This window comes from Oncorhynchus mykiss, chromosome 1, assembly GCF_013265735.2.
Source record: "Oncorhynchus mykiss isolate Arlee chromosome 1, USDA_OmykA_1.1, whole genome shotgun sequence".
Taxonomy (NCBI): domain Eukaryota; kingdom Metazoa; phylum Chordata; class Actinopteri; order Salmoniformes; family Salmonidae; genus Oncorhynchus; species Oncorhynchus mykiss.
The window spans coordinates 83,437,584-83,454,978 of record NC_048565.1 but is presented as its reverse complement, the minus strand read 5'-3'; the positions used below and the strand labels follow the sequence as shown (position 1 = coordinate 83,454,978).

At 44.0% G+C, this 17,395-nt stretch overlaps 2 protein-coding genes across 12 annotated transcripts in view; both read right to left on the bottom strand.

The window, feature by feature from the left end:
• Positions 1 to 2,731, bottom strand: part of LOC110530741 (AN1-type zinc finger protein 4) — a 31,764-nt gene extending 29,033 nt beyond the window's left edge. For 2 of the 7 annotated variants that reach the window (XM_036987073.1, XM_036987064.1), the window contains exons 1-2: positions 2,206 to 2,641; positions 763 to 1,072 (exon numbers count right to left, since the gene is read on the bottom strand). In XM_036987073.1, coding sequence (XP_036842968.1) covers positions 763 to 946 — 184 coding nt within the window. In that variant the 5' untranslated portion in view covers positions 947 to 1,072; positions 2,206 to 2,641. The other 5 variants (XM_036987042.1, XM_036987049.1, XM_036987033.1 and 2 more) reach the window with 5 other exon arrangements.
• Positions 2,732 to 12,847: 10,116 nt separating this feature from the next.
• The window catches only part of LOC110530670 (WASH complex subunit 2), a 34,481-nt gene continuing 29,933 nt past the window's right edge, over positions 12,848 to 17,395 (bottom strand). For 3 of the 5 annotated variants that reach the window (XM_021613972.2, XM_036986972.1, XM_036986996.1), the window contains 4 exons: positions 16,523 to 16,675; positions 15,753 to 16,427; positions 13,786 to 13,945; positions 12,848 to 13,610 (listed from right to left, as the gene is read on the bottom strand). In XM_021613972.2, the coding sequence (XP_021469647.2) occupies positions 13,462 to 13,610; positions 13,786 to 13,945; positions 15,753 to 16,427; positions 16,523 to 16,675 (1,137 nt within the window). In that variant the 3' untranslated portion in view covers positions 12,848 to 13,461. The remainder of the gene's footprint in view (positions 13,611 to 13,785; positions 13,946 to 15,752; positions 16,428 to 16,522; positions 16,676 to 17,395) is intronic. The other 2 variants (XM_021613904.2, XM_021613913.2) reach the window with 1 other exon arrangement.

The following is a 17,395-nucleotide window of genomic DNA, read 5'->3' as shown; positions in this document are numbered from 1 at the left end:
TCACTCTACACACAATCTGCATCCCAAACGGCACCCTATTCCAATATGGGCCCTGGTAAAAAAGTAGTGTACTATATAGGGAATAGGATGCCATTTGGGATGCAACCGATGTTCCTCTCCCGAACGCCTCCATCCCCCCCGGCTGTACTTCATCACTACTAAACACACTGGCTCCCAGAGCCTCCCACCTCACCAGGCCCAGCGCAGCTCAGCCGTGGCTGGATTGATGAGGACGTTTGGGGCCTTTAATATCCCAAACGTGCAGTGCTCTATCGAGCTCTCAAGGAAGACGGACGGAGGATGAGGCCGAATAAATGATGAAAGTGAAGTGCTTGGATTAAATAAGGTGTGTGGAAAGCCAACTAGCCAGAGCCCTTGTCTGCTTGGCCGGAGGAGCAGGGTGATATACTAAGTCTGATGCTGTGACTATATAAATGTTTCTACTAAAACAGAAAGCCATTCTTTGCAATGGAATACATTTGTATCCATCCCTCTTCTTGGCTTAGAAATGTATGTTGCATTGCATGAATCATCTTCTGTGCAAGAAGAAGGTGAACATCAACATACCTATTATTCTAGGCAGCCAGGATTAGTATTACATTGAGTCTGAGCTTATTCATATATCATTTTCAATTGCCCATTTTTCAGTGTTAGACAGGGAGGGAGCCTATCCTGCTTAAGTAAAGGAAGGGGAAACAGTACATCCTTGTAGCCTACATGCTGGGTTAGTAAGAGTCACTACTGTACTGTTATATACCGTACCTTCCAGCCTCTGGATCTTGGCCTTGACAGAGATGACAGTCTCGATGGGCGAGACACGCAGCTCAAAGCAGGTCCCCGTCAAAGTTTCGATGAACAGCTCCATGGTCTCGTAGAATGGCAACTTGTACTGGAAGGTCCCCACACTGTCGTCGTTATAGATAGGCGGCTCCTTTCTGTCCGGCATCTTGGTGAGGTCAGGACTGCTTTAGGGGGAGGGGGGGGTGGGAGGGGCGGCGGCCCAGGGGAAGGGAGAGGGGGATGGGTGTTCTCCGTTGTCACCACGGTAACACATCATGCAGGAAGCCCCAAGCTGTGGAGAGAGAGAGGTCTCAGTACCTTCTAAGTCCAAGGTCATCCGTGTCTACCATGAGGCAAGAGACAAAAAGTGATTCTGAGTGGCGTAGCAGTCTAAGGCACTGCATCTCAGTGCTATAGGCGTCACTACAGACCCTGGTTCGATTCCAAGCTGTATCACAACCCAGCCGTGATTGGGAGTCATACAATTGGCCCAGCGTGGTCCGAGTTAGGGTTGGCCGTCATTGTAAGTAAGAACTGTCTTGCCTAGTTAAATAAAGGTTAAATAAAAAATTAAGTTGGGAATGAGGGGTGGAGTTGACATGCCTGTATGAACCTGGTAGGTAAGGAGTCCTTTACTTCCCTGACAACAAACAATCAACTATCAACATGAAACATCTAGGTCCTACATTATGCAAGGAGGCCTCTGTTAATACGAATGAGCAGAATGCAAAACATTCCATTATGTCATTCGGAAGAAATGCGTATTAAAAGATTATCACACCAAGACACACACTGAAATGTCACCAACTCTTGTCACCTTAAATAGGCATAGGTCTATATGAGAGAGCAATAGTTCAGATCAAGAAATTGCAGTACAATTTTAGTGACAAGTGTAAATCTTTATAAGCACCTTCATGAAACATTCTGCAGAGAACAAGGCCCAGGCCACAGCTCCTGGCTGCAATATAGTCAGCTGTTAGCCTATATAAAGCCATTGGGAGGAGTATGTGGTGTCAAACACACAGACAGCTAGCTCTCTGCAGGCACTATGGCAGGCCTCTTGACAGTTAACCCGTATTTTATGTGACTGCAGTAACATTTCATTTTAAAAGCATGCAAATGTAAAGTTGTGGGCTGATTGATAGGCAAACAACTAGAGATCCCTTTCACACCAACACTGTAAAGACCACATTAACTGTATTCCCAATGTTTAGGGCTATTTTAGGCCATTTTAACAGTCAGCTGCCCTAAATGTGTGTCAATCGTGAAAACAAAGGGTCTTAATATTGCCTTTATCAGTGGCTTGCTTGTTACACATGACAAATACTTGACAAAGGACGTTAACTTGAAAGCTATCTAGTTAATACACGACCAGACAGCAAGATTCTCTCTGTCTCACCAGAAACCCTAGCGTTTTGAACTCACCTTAGCAGCATCCCAAGACTAGCTGGCAAGAGTACACCGGCGATGGTTGTCGTCCCAAGACTACAAATACTCCGTATGTTAGCTAGCTTGACACAATAAAATAGCACAAATGAAAGACAGTAGTAGCGAACTAAATGCATTCATTATTTAGCTAGCTAGCAAGTTCGTTAATCTAACTAAATATGTTGCCACTGGCTAGCTAGCTAGCGAGCTAACCAGTTTAGCAACCCAAACAATGGCTACCTTGCTTGGGTCGATGACTGGCTAGCAAGCTGCTTCGCCTACTCTCCTCTTCAGATTCGACATTGTAGATTAGAATCAAAAGGGTCTGCTTATCTTCATGCTTAAATAGAAAAAGGAACTCTTGAAAGCTTCTCTTATTGTCCATGAACTGTGATAGATTGGTAAACCTTTCGGTTTTCGTGAACTCTACTCATCTCACCTGTCAAAAAACAGGAGGCTCCTGAACCAGCCCATTGTGACTCTCTCGATTGACAACAAAGGCATCCAATGACGCAACGTGAAAAGTCGAGGTGAACCAATGAGGAGTACACAGACACGGGACCAATATTGTTTGGTCACGGAGACTGACCCTTTCTGTTTCAACAAGAACACTGGCTTCAGAGTTACAAATAATGGAATAATGCAAACGGTTGTCTCTCTACATTTCAATAACTGGAAGTGTAAACTCTAAGGCTTCATGCCACAATGACTAACACCACAATGACTAACGCCCTGTAGCACTCACATCTGTAATCATGAAGTGCTTTGAACTAGACACACTCCAATTTGCATACCGCCCCAACAGATCAATGGACAACAATGTCAACACTGCTCTCACCTAAGGCGAATATCAATGTGAGAATGCTTTTCATTGACTACAGCCCAGCGTTCAGCACCATTGTCCCCTCCAAGCTCATCACCAATCTTAGGACCATGGGACTGAACACCTCCCTCTGCAGCTGGATCCTGGACTTCCAGATGGCCGACACCAGGTGGTGAGGGTAGGCAACATCACCTCTGCCACGCTGACCCTCGCACAGGGGCCCACCAGAGGTGTGTGCTTAGTCCCCTCTTATCATCACCCAGTGCCTGGGCTTACCTCCACTGTACCCGCACCCCACCATACCCCTGTCTGCGCATTATGCCCTGAATATATTCTACCATGCCCAGAAATCTGCTCCTTTTATTCTTTGTCCCAAATGCTCTAGGCGACCAGTTTTGATAGCCTTTAGCCGCACCCTCATACTACTCCTCCTCTGTTCCGCGGGTGATGTGGAGGTAAACCCAGGCCCTGCATGTCCCCAGGCACACTCATTTGTTGACTTCTGTGATCGAAAAAGCCTTGGTTTCATGCATGTCAACATCAGAAGCCTCCTCCCTAAGTTTGTTTTACTCACTGCTTTAGCACACTCTGCCAACCCTGCCCCAGGGTTCAATTCTTGGGCCGACTCTTTTCTCTGTATATATCAATGATGTTGCTCTTGCTGCGGGCGATTCCCTGATCCACCTCTATGCAGACAACACCATTCTGTGTACTTCTGGCCCTTCCTTGGACACTGTGCTATCTAACCTCCAAACGAGCTTCAATGCCATACAACACTCCTTCCGTGGCCTCCAACTGCTCTTAAACGCTAGTAAAACCAAATGCATGCTTTTCAACCGTTCGCTGCCTGCACCCGCACGCCTGACTAGCATCACCACCCTGGATGGTTCCGACCTAGAATATGTGGACATCTATAAGTACCTAGGTGTCTGGCTAGAATGTAAACTCTCCTTCCAGACTCATATCAAACATATCCAATCTAAAATCAAATCTAGAGTCGGCTTTCTATTCCGCAACAAAGCCTTCTTCACTCACGCCGCCAAACTTACCCAGGTAAAACTGACTATCCTACCGATCCTCGACTTCGGCGATGTCATCTACAAAATAGCTTCAAATACTCTACTCAGCAAACTGGATGCAGTTTATCACAGTGCCATCCATTTTGTTACTAAAGCACCTTATACCACCCACCACTGCGACCTGTATGTTCTAATCGGCTGGCCCTCGCTACATATTCGTCGCCAGACCCACTGGCTCCAGGTCATCTACAAGTCCATGCTAGGTAAAGCTCCACCTTATCTCAGTTCACTGGTCACGATGGCAACACCCACCCGTAGCACGCGCTCCAGCAGGTGTATCTCACTGATCATCCCTAAAGCCAACACCTCATTTGGCCGCCTTTCCTTCCAGTTCTCTGCTGCCTGTGACTGGAACGAATTGCAAAAATCGCTGAAGTTGGAGACTTTTATCTCCCTCACCAACTTCAAACATCTGCTATCTGAGCAGCTAACCGATCGCTGCAGCTGTACATAGTCCATCGGTAAATAGCCCACCCAATTTACCTACCTCATCCCCATACTGTTTATATTTATTTACTTTTCTGCTCTTTTGCACACCAGTATCTCTACCTGCACATGACCATCTGATCATTTATCACTCCAGTGTTAATCTGCAAAATTGTAATTATCCGCCTACCTCCTCATGCCTTTTGCACACAATTTATATAGACTCTTTTTTTCTTTCTACTGTGTTATTGACTTGTTTATTGTTTACTCTGTGTTGTTGTCTGTTCACACTGCTATACTTTATCTTGGCCAGGTCGCAGTTGTAAATGAGAACTTGTTCTCAACTAGCCTACCTGGTTAAATAAAGGTGAAATAAATAAAAATAAAAATGCACGACTCTAACACCATCATTAAGTTTGCAGACGACATGACGGTGGTAGGCCTGATCACCGGCGACGAGGAATACAGGAAACAGGGGGGGGGGGCCTCATTCACATTAATAGGGCTGCAGTGGAGCAGGTAGAGAGCTTCAAGTTATTCAATTAGCATGGGCCCTCAAATCCTCAAAAAGTTATATAGCTGTACCATTGAGAGCATCTTGACTGGCTGCATCAATGCTTGGTATGACAATGCCACCTACCTCAATCGCATGATGCTACAGAGGGTGGTGTGGACAGCCCAGTACATCACTGGGACGGAGCTCCCTGCCATCCAAGACTTCTATACAGTGGCGATTTTAGCATGTAAATCTTGGTGAGGCAAAACAAAAAATGTGGGATGCATGCCAGCAAAGCTACTAAATAATACATGAATTGCACTATAACGGTGACAAACGGTGCCCACAAACTGTTAGGACCTACATAAAGCTATCCCAACAGCAGTCCCAACACCTTACCACTGCTACACCTGGCTATCACCTTTTAAATGTACAGCAACAGAATTCAGAACATGGGACGTTCTAACAGTGTTCTCCCTATACACCAAGTCAGAACCGTAGGATAAATAAAGGAGGCATATAAGCAGACAATGAAAGTTCTTACAATATTTGATGATTACATTTCTCAAAAACAGGTTATATGCTACATGTGTCCTGTTGGATTCTGTGTTTTACATTATAGCCATTACCATATATATGATTGAATATTATCTGCTGTTGGCTTGTATGTATGTGTTATGCAACATAGCTGACTTGAAACATTGTTAACAGTTTCAGGGCCATGGGCCTTTCTCATGATGGAAAAATACAGAGTAGCATGAAGACAGGAACTGTGCAATGAGTTGGAGGGGGGGGGCACATTCAGAGCGTGGTGTTGCGAGAACAAGCGGCCTTTTGTTAGATAACAGGAGCCAGGTGTGAGATAACGTATCGAGCATGAGCGCATGGATGTTCTTCACAGTAACAGTTACATCTATCAACTGAAGCGCTTAGGGGGCTGAGAAGAGCTTCTGCGCCAACAATCGGTTGGGTGAGTCTAAACCACGCCCTCTACTTTGACAGGCCGGTTCGGAAGCAGGAACTACTGTCATCAGGGTATATTATAATATCTTTGTCAGGAACAAGTCAGTTCTCTGTTCTGCCCTGCGTGGTATTACAGTGAGCCCGTATATACGAAAGTTGCATTTGCCATTTATTACTTAGCTAATAAAAAATACATAGTATACAATCGGTGACTCATTGTTATATTTATCCTGATACCAGATTCGAATTTACGTAACCCTAACAGTCCCACCAAGTCAGAACAGTAGGCGAAATTAAGAGGTGAAAATATAACAAATTATTAGGGTGAGGCACATGGGCTACTAACAGCTTACTACACAACATACACTTAGTATTACTTTCTTATCTACAGTATACATATCTCCCTGGAATATTACTTCATTTATGCAGCAGCATACAGTACATTTTTGGACTCACCTTGTGGTGCTGTGCTCACTTGAACCGGAAAGTGGCGCGGCGGTCCTTCGTGAGCAAATTTTATCATCAACATTTTAAATCAAAGTCTGGCATTCTCTGGATTTATGGTGCTTTCAAGACAACGGAACTCGGGGGGGAAAAAAGGTCCAATCATGATGACGTCAGTCATCTTCAGGTCGTAGCGCTAGAAAGAGGCCTGTGTTCCGAATTTACAATTCCGAGTTGGATGAAAGTTCAAAACGTATTTTCCCAGTCGTAGCTCATTTTTCCACAGTTTCCATTTGTCTTGAACTCACTAAAGTCAGATTTTGCAGTTCCGAGTTAACAGTTGTTTTGAGCGCGGCACAAATCATGTTTCATTGACAGCATGGCCGATGTTGAATGTTTATCATTTTCAACTAGGAAAAGAGACCACACATCCACTCCACTGAATAGCAGGATAATGATTGCTTGGCAATGCTTGCAGTTAGCCACACTGATTCCTTCCAAACCACTCGATGTTGAATTTGCGATTTCCAACTTGTTGTGTAATGTTTATGTCCAATGGCCAATGAGCACAGATACGTTTTATCTATAATTTCTCTTCATTATTTCTCTTCATATGACAAGGATTAAAAAGGATTTGCCATTAGACTGTCGACTTGATTCATGATGATGACAGCTAACTAAGATATTGAAAGTATGCTGTTGACATGATCAGTCCAAAACTACAATACATACAGTGGGGAGAACAAGTATTTGATACACTGCCGATTTTGCAGGTTTTCCTACTTACAAAGCATGTAGAGGTCTGTAATTTTTTTAATCATAGGTACACTTCAACTGTGAGAGATGGAATCTAAAACAAAAATCCAGAAAATCACATTGTATGATTTTTAAGTAATTCATTTGCATTTTATTGCATGACATAAGTATTTGATCACCTACCAACCAGTAAGAATTCCGGCTCTCACAGACCTGTTAGTTTTTCTTTAAGAAACCCTCCTGTTCTCCACTCATTACCTGTATTAACTGCACCTGTTTGAACTCGTTACCTGTATAAAAGACACCTGTCCACACACTCAATCAAATAGACTCCAACCTCTCCACAATGGCCAAGACCAGAGAGCTGTGTAAAAACATCAGGGATAAAATTGTAGACCTGCACAAGGCTGGGATGGGCTACAGGACAATAGGCAAGCAGCTTGGTGAGAAGGCAACAACTGTTGGCGCAATTATTAGAAAATGAAAGAAGTTCAAGATGACGGTCAATCACCCTCGGTCTGGGGCTCCATGCAAGATTTCACCTCGTGGGGCATCAAGGATCATGAGGAAGGTGAGGGATCAGCCCATAACTACATGGCAGGACCTGGTCAATGACCTGAAGAGAGCTGGGACCACAGTCTCAAAGAAAACCATTAGTAACACACTACGCCGTCAAGGATTAAAATCCTGCAGCGCACGCAAGGTCCCCCTGCTCAAGCCAGCGCATGTCCAGGCCCATCTGAAGTTTGCCAATGACCATCAGGATGATCTAGAGGAAGAATGTGAGAAGGTCATGTGGTCTGATGAGACAAAAATATAGCTTTTTGGTCTAAACTCCACTCGCCGTGTTTGGAGCAAGAAGAAGGATGAGTACAACCCCAAGAACACCATCCCAACCGTGAAGCATGGAGGTGGAAACATCATTCTTTGGGGATGCTTTTCTGCAAAGGGGACAGGACGACTGCACCGTATTGAGGGGAGGATGGATGGGGTCATGTATCGCGAGATCTTGGCCAACAACTTCCTTCCCTCAGTAAGAGTATTGAAGATAGGTCGTGGCTGGGTCTTCCAGCATGACAACGACCCAAAACACACAGCCAGGGCAACTAAGGAGTGGCTCCGTAAGAAGCATCTCAAGGTCCTGGAGTGGCCTAGCCAGTCTCCAGACCTGAACCCAATAGAACATCTTTGGAAGGAGCTGAAAGTCCGTATTGCCCAGCGACAGCCCCGATACCTGAAGGATATGGAGAAGGTCTGTATGGAGGAGTGGGCCAAAATCGCTGTTGCAGTGTGTGCAAACCTGGTCAAGAACTACAGGAAACGTATGATCTCTGTAATTGCAAACAAAGGTTTCTGTACCAAATATTAAGTTATGCTTTTCTGATGTATCAAATACTTATGTCATAAAATGCTAATTAACTACTTAAAAATCATACTTGATTTTCTGGATTTGTTTTAGATTCCGTCTCTCACAGTTGAAGTGTACCTATGATAAAAATTACAGACCTCTACATGCTTTGTAAGTAGGAAAACCTGCAAAATCGGCAGTGTATCAAATACTTGTTCTCCCCACTGTATGTGATTTGACCTCATTTTATCTGTGGTCAATGATCTTGAGCCTTCTTGGATGGGCACTTCTAATGTAACTCAATGGCAGCATCCAAGGGGCTAGAACTTTCTAGCTCTACCCTTACTTGGAGGTGAGTGTCCTCAAGAGTGACAGAACACTGAGCTAATCACGGCGCAATGCTCCATATTTTCTGCTTGATTGCCCCACCACCACAGAAAGCACTGAACTAGGCTGAAACACCTGCATTTTGGAGCTGCCTTACTCAAGAAAACAAAAAAGAGACCATTTGTATGGGGCTTTATTAACTCAATGATATAAACTCAGCAAAAAAAGAAACGTCCTCTAAATGTCAACTGCGTTTATTTTCAGCCAACTTAACATGTGTAAATATTTGTATGAACATAAGATTCAACTGAGACATGAACTGAACAAGTTCCACGGACATGTGACGATTAGAAATGGAATAATGTGTCCCTGAACAAATGGGGTCAAAATCAAAAGTAACTGTCAGTATCTGGTGTGGGCACCAGCTGCATTAAGTACTGCAGTGCATCTCCTCCTCATGGGCTGCACTAGATTTGCCAGTTCTTGCTGTGAGATGTTACCCCACTCTTCCACCAAGGCACCTGCAAGTTCCCAGACATTTCTGGGGGGGAATGGCCCTAGTCCTCACCATCCAATCCAACAGGTCCCAGACGTGCTCAATGGGATTGAGATCCGGGCTCTTCGCTGGCCATGGCAGAACACTGACATTCCTGTCTTGCAGGAAATCACGCACAGAACGAGCAGTATGGCTGGTGGCATTGTCATGTTGGAGGGTCATGTCAGGATGAGTTTTCAGGAAGTGTACAACATGAGGGAGGAGGATGTCTTCCCTGTAACGCACAGTGTTGAGATTGCCTGCAATGACAACAAGCTCAGTCCGATGATGCTGTGACACACCGCCCCAGACCATGACGGACCCCTCCATCTCCAAATCGATCCCGCTCCAGAGTACAGGCCTCGGTGTAACGCTTATTGCCGATCTTGTGCAGGTGTTGTTACACGTGGTCTGCCACTGCGAGGACGATCAGCTGTCCGTCCTGTTTCCCTGTAGTGCTGTCTTAGCCGTCTCACAGTATGGACATCTGCAGTCCTCATACCTCCTTGCAGCGTGCCTAAGGTTCGTTCACACATGAGCAGGGACCCTGTGCATCTTTCTTTTGGGGGTTTTCAGTCATTAGAAATGCCTCTTTAAACATGCAAAACAGGAAAGCCCCCCCCGCCCCCCAAAAACGTTTTTGTGCTAAAAATGTGTGGTGCAGAACCCTGAATGATGGGTCACTACTGGTTCTCTATCAGGCGGTGAGAATGAAAGGTCTGGAAAATCATTAAAGACTACAACCACCAGAGACATGGACTGTCCTCTCTGCTTCGACATGGCAAGGGGTACAGGTGCATAAATTCTGACACCAACATGCCACAAGACTGTTGTTAAATAGCTAACAAAATGGCTAGAAGGACTTGAGTTGACCCCTGTATTTAATTCTTATTTTGCACTCTCTCTATACACACTCACAGGGCCCTACACAGTTCCACACAGTGATACTCCAACACACATACACTCACAATATGCACATTTATGGACTCTACACACAAACACCCACTCAAATAAAATCATCATATACTGTATGCTGCTGCTACTGTTTATCATATATCCGGATGCCTAGTCACCTTAGCCATATATTTGTAACCTTTATACAGTGCCTTGCGAAAGTATTCGGCCCCCTTGAACTTTGCGACCTTTTGCCACATTTCAGGCCTCAAACATAAAGATATAAAACTGTATTTTTTTGTGAAGAATCAACAACAAGTGGGACACAATCATGAAGTGGAACGACATTTATTGGATATTTCAAACTTTTTTAACAAATCAAAAACTGAAAAATTGGGCGTGCAAAATTATTCAGCCCCCTTAAGTTAATACTTTGTAGCGCCACCTTTTGCTGCGATTACAGCTGTAAGTCGCTTGGGGTATGTCTCTATCAGTTTTGCACATCGAGAGACTAAATTTTTTTCCCATTCCTCCTTGCAAAACAACTCGAGCTCAGTGAGGTTGGATGGAGAGCATTTGTGAACAGCAGTTTTCAGTTCTTTCCACAGATTCTCGATTGGATTCAGGTCTGGACTTTGACTTGGCCATTCTAACACCTGGATATGTTTATTTTTGAACCATTCCATTGTAGATTTTGCTTTATGTTTTGGATCATTGTCTTGTTGGAAGACAAATCTCCGTCCCAGTCTCAGGTCTTTTGCAGACTCCATCAGGTTTTCTTCCAGAATGGTCCTGTATTTGGCTCCATCCATCTTCCCATCAATTTTAACCATCTTCCCTGTCCCTGCTGAAGAAAAGCAGGCCCAAACCATGATGCTGCCACCACCATGTTTGACAGTGGGGATGGTGTGTTCAGCTGTGTTGCTTTTACGCCAAACATAACGTTTTGCATTGTTGCCAAAAAGTTCAATTTTGGTTTCATCTGACCAGAGCACCTTCTTCCACATGTTTGGTGTGTCTCCCAGGTGGCTTGTGGCAAACTTTAAACAACACTTTTTATGGATATCTTTAAGAAATGGCTTTCTTCTTGCCACTCTTCCATAAAGGCCAGATTTGTGCAATATACGACTGATTGTTGTCCTATGGACAGAGTCTCCCACCTCAGCTGTAGATCTCTGCAGTTCATCCAGAGTGATCATGGGCCTCTTGGCTGCATCTCTGATCAGTCTTCTCCTTGTATGAGCTGAAAGTTTAGAGGGACGGCCAGGTCTTGGTAGATTTGCAGTGGTCTGATACTCCTTCCATTTCAATATTATCGCTTGCACAGTGCTCCTTGGGATGTTTAAAGCTTGGGAAATCGTTTTGTATCCAAATCCGGCTTTAAACTTCTTCACAACAGTATCTCGGACCTGCCTGGTGTGTTCCTTGTTCTTCATGATGCTCTCTGCGCTTTTAACGGACCTCTGAGACTATCACAGTGCAGGTGCATTTATACGGAGACTTGATTACACACAGGTGGATTGTATTTATCATCATTAGTCATTTAGGTCAACATTGGATCATTCAGAGATCCTCACTGAACTTCTGGAGAGAGTTTGCTGCACTGAAAGGAAAGGGGCTGAATAATTTTGCACGCCCAATTTTTCAGTTTTTGATTTGTTAAAAGTTTGAAATATCCAATAAATCTCGTTCCACTTCATGATTGTGTCCCACTTGTTGTTGATTCTTCACAAAAAAATACAGTTTTATATCTTTATGTTTGAAGCCTGAAATGTGGCAAAAGGTCGCAAAGTTCAAGGGGGCCGAATACTTTCGCAAGGCACTGTATAACTAAGCAAGTCAGTTAAGAACAAATTCTTATTTTCAATGACGGCCTAGGAACAGTGGGTTAACTGCCTTGTTCAGGGGCAGAATGACAGATTTTTACCTTGTCAGCTCGGGAATTCAATCTTGCAACCTTTTGGTTACTAGTCCAATGCTCTAACCACTAGGCTACCTGCCTACATACAGTATCTACCTCTAGCGATCCAGCATCCCTGCACATTATAAATATGGTACTGGTACTGACCCTGTATATAGTCTGCCGACATATTTAATCTTGTTTTTCTTATACGAGATATAAAAATACAGGTTTTTGTTTCACCTTATTTGTAGTATTACATTATTGCATTTTGAGTTCAATTAAGGCATGTCACTGTACGAGCATGACATTAAAACTTGGAAATTGAAACTTAAATACCATCCATGATAGATTTTAATTGATCAAAATATAGATGTTCCTTATTATTCTAAAATGTAGCAGAATCCTCTAAATGCACCAGTGCAGTTAGTCAACATTTAAAATTTGATTAGAGATGGCAGTGAATCTTATGTATTAGTAGAATTGTTATAAAAGGATAGGGACCGTGGAAATGGGAGTCGCAGTGGACCCGAGTAACAGCTATGTTCCTCTTTTAGCTGCATTAGTAATTCCACAATTCATTATCTTAACAAAATACTTTAAAGTAGTGCTACAGATCTTAGAAACAAACTTAGCACACATTTTACATTTAGCAAAATATAATTTAATTATTTAAAAAAAATAATCTATTGTCATTTATCACAGGCAAAGTTAACAAATGTAACAATTTAATATTAATTGAAAAACAAAAACAAATGATTTCATAACGGTGATATGGCACAGCCCGATGGTGACATGTAATCTCAGAATGGCAATGTTAATCCACATACCCAGAACTCAACTACATGTATAAATCATTGACTATTTCTTTATTAGCAGCTGGCCTAATGATGGCCAAGTCCTGCCACCATGGACATTAAATAAAGACAAATAGTTACTTGTTATCAATCAGAGATGGGTTTAAATCTTTATCCTGGGTTTAAATTTCAATCCAAGGTTATGCCGATCGATGGATTGCTTTTATATAAATAGTCTATATAGAAATAGTCTTTATAAGAACAGTGTTAATATCTCCAACCCCTTTTTCAGTCCTCCAAAACAACGTTTTCTGCACAATTGTACAGTTAGCGACAGCATCCCAAATGGCACCCTATTCCCCACATAGTGCACACCCTATGAGCCCTGGTCAAAAGTAATGAACCGTCTAGTGAATACGGTGCCATTTGGGACAAAGTTTTAGTTAATCAGGAACAGTCCACGGTTCAGTTCCCACCCAGAGCATCGAGAGGGTCGTCGAAGATGTTGCCCAAGCCATCCGCTGCACTGGTGTCCTGGGAGGGAGGGCTTTTCCTGAACTTGGATGGAGGCTGCTTGGCCATTGGCTTCACAGTGCTGGGAGAGAAGACGTCATCTGTACAGAGAGAGCATGTCCAGTAGATGTTTCAGTTCAACCTGGTGGCAATGGCATTGTAAGAATGTGTGTGTAAGTATACCCATGTCTGTGGTAAATTTCAACGTGCATGTTGAAAGTTATTGAGGAACAACGATGCAAGATATTCTGAAATATGTGCTCTGCAAACACCCACCCATATCATCATGAAATATGGACTTAGTCTCCGCCTTCTTGAACTTCTCTTTTGGTTTTGAAGTGGCCGTCAAATCAGCAAAGATGTCAACTTTGTCGTCAAACAGGCTGGTATCCAGAGATTTGTCTTTGTGAGCTTTGGGGGTCGTCTCCGCTTCATCCTGGGACAACAGAATAAGACACATTCAGAAAAAAAGCAGTCTTTACAGTCAACAGTTTCCCATGTGTCTCAAGAATGGTCCAGTACCCAAAGGACATCCAGCCAACTTTACAACTGTGGGAAGCGTTTTTGGGCCAGAATCCCTGTGCTTTTGACACCTTGTAGAGTCCATGCCCTGACAAACTGAGGCTGTTTTGAGGTCAAAAGGGGGGGTTACAACTCAATTAGGAAGGTGTTCCTAATGTTCAGTATACTCAGTGTATGTCTGCTGCAGACAGACAAAAGAGCATGAGAAAATTTGTTTTAATCTGTCACGGAAAGAAAAGTGCTGAAAACAGGTCAACTAAACATTTAAAAAGAAGATGAAAAACTTGCTATAGGATGAAAAATACCTGAGTTTCGGCACAGACACCACCGATTAGTGCTGGCTGATTTTGTAAACATTTTTTTACAACTTTATTTAATCTTTATTTAACAAGGCAAGTCAGTTAAGAACACATTCTTATTTTCAATGACGGCCTAGGAACAGTGGGTTAACTGCCTGTTCAGGGGCAGAACGACAGATTTTTACCTTGTCAGCTCAGTGATTCAATCTTGCAACCTTACGGTTAACTAGTCCAACGCTCTAACCACCTGCCTCACGAGGAGCCCGCCTGTTCTGCGAATGCAGTAAGAAGCTGGTGTAATGATGTGATGTGAAATGGCTAGCTAGTTAGCGGGGTGCGCGCTAATAGCGTTTCAAACGTCACTCGCTCTGAGACTTGGAGTAGTTATTCCCCTTGCTCTGCATGGGTAACGCTGCTTCGAGGGTGGCTGTTGTCGTTGTGTTCCTGGTTCGAGCCCAGGTCGGAGCGAGTAGAGGTAAGGAAGCTATACTGTTACACTGGCAATACTAAAGTGCCTATAAGAACATCCAATAGTCAAAGGTATATGAAATACAAATGGTATAGAGAGAAATAGTCCTATAATTCCTATAATATTGAAGACTCATGTTTAAAGGAACCACCAGCTTTCAAATGTTCTCATGTTCTGAGCAAGGAACTTAAATGTTAGCTTTCTTACAAGGCACATATTGCACTTTTACTTTCTTCTCCAACACTTTGTTTTTGCATTATTTAAACCAAATTGAACATGTTTCATTATTTATTTGAGGATAAATTGATTTTATTGATGTATTATATTAAGTTAAATAAGTGTTCATTCAGGGCCTCCCGGGTGGCGCAGTGGTTAAGGGTGCTGTACTGCAGCGCCAGCTGTTCCACCAGAGACCCTGGGTTTGTGCCCAGGCTCTGTCGTAACCGGCCACGACCGGGAGGTCCGTGGGGCAACGCACAATTGGCCTAGCGTCGCCCGGGTTAGGGAGGGGTTGGCCGATAGGGATATCCTTGTCTCATCGCGCACCAGCGACTCCTGTGGCGGGCCGGGCGCAGTGCGCGCTAACCAAGGTTGCCAGGTTCACGGTGTTTCCTCCGACACATTGGTGCGGCTGGCTTCCGGGTTGGATGCGCGCTGTGTTAAGAAGCAGTGCGGCTTGGTTGGGTTGTACATCGGAGGACGCATGACTTTCAACCTTCGTCTCTCCCGAGCCTGTACGGGAGTTGTAGCGATGAGACAAGATACAATTGGATACCACAAAATTGGGGAGAAAACGGGGTAAAATGTAAATAAATAAAAAATGTGTTCATTCAGTATTGTTGTAATTGTCATTATTACTATTATCAAATCATAAATCGGTCGATATTTCCTCCAACTAGTACGATGAAAAATAAACTAACATTTCAATAAATAATACGGACAGATTGACTTACAATAATGACCAAGAGGTTCTGTTTGGGAGTAGAGTTGCTTCCTGCCTTAGTGACTTTCCTTCCAGCAGTAATTTTAGTAGTGGGAGTAGAGCTCTTTCCCAGCACAAAGATACCCTCTTCATCCTCCTCCAGGAAGGAAGAGGCCTTCGCCGACCTCGGTTTGACCTTCTGGAACAAGTCACCCATGGGGTCGTCAAAAAGGGACGGAGGGGTCGCTTCTTTCTCTTTCTTCGGCGTCAACTCACCCTCCGTAGTCTTTGTGGCGAGTTTGGGGACTGGGGCTAGGGCAGGGACAGACCCAAACAGGTCAGCCTCGTCGGGAGAGGGCAGCACCTTCACCTTGCTTCCCATAGAAAAGTCTCTCTTTAGAGGGGTGTTGGACACTGGTAGTGTTAGAACTGATGGTCTGACAGAGACATCAGTGAGCGGGGGTTGGGAGGGTAAGGAGGCAGGTAAGAAGGAGGGTAAGCCAGTGGTTGGGGCTTGGTTGGGTAGACTAGGCCGGGGCAGGGTTAAGTTAAGTAGTGCCAAACTAGGCTGGGTTGGATGAGGTAGGGTTGGGCTGTGTCCGGCCGGGTCCTCTCCCTGGTTTTTCTGGTCCACGGAGCTCTGTGCTGACATCTGCCGTGCTGCCCTGGTCTGGGGCCTGCGGCGGATGGAGCCTTTAGCTCGACCCTACAGGAAGAGAAGATGCATGAAGTCATAACAGGGGCTGATTAAGGAAGGAAGCTTTAGGTGTGCTTTGTTTCCCCCACACCCCAGTGCCTGACCTCTGACCCTTGACCAACCTTGTTGGCACACTGTAGCACAGCCACCGGTACAGGGCGGTCGAAGCTAAGCCCTCCGTCGCTGGGGGACTGGGTCCATGCTGGACTGGGGCTGAGGCCTGGTAGGAGGGCAACAGGGTTGATCACCAGGTTGGTCTGAGAGTGGGGAGGAGGAACACATTTGTTCATCAACTAAAGTCCTTTATAAGAGAGTGTTTGTCGCCCAGTGAGGACACATGCAAATGGTTATCACATTATAGAATTGGATTTACAAGTAATTTTGTTCATGCAGTTCCTCATGATCATCAGAACAAAGCGGTAGACAGAAAGAGAGAGCCCAAGAATAAAGCCAAAATGCAGACATAGGAATGACATCTATTCATGCAATTTCAGGAAGAAGAAAGGCTGAGCAATCGCTTTCAGTCTGATGGTAAAAAACGAAACATTATGCGAATCACTCGACAGTCACGCTGTCGCAGTTTAGCTTTTAAACCAGCAGTGGAAAAGACGACGTGATTCATGTCAAAGGCTGAGGTTCAAAGATGTCTGGCAGAGAACACATGGACAACATTCCCTTGAAATATATCACAGTGGAACAAGTCTCAACTGAGAGGAGAGAGCATTACTGTCTATAGATATCCTTCAAATTCTCAAACACTTCAATCATAAACACATTGGCAATCACATAGACTGCAGAGCACTAAGGCTGCATTTACACAGGCAGCCCAAATCTGATCCTTAAATTTATTTATTTTTTAAATTGTCTTTTCACCAATCAGATCAGCTCTGAAAAAAAAATCTAATGTGAAAAGATATGATGCGATTGATCAAAAGACCAATTAGTTGAAAAAAATATTGGAATTGGGCAGTCTTTGT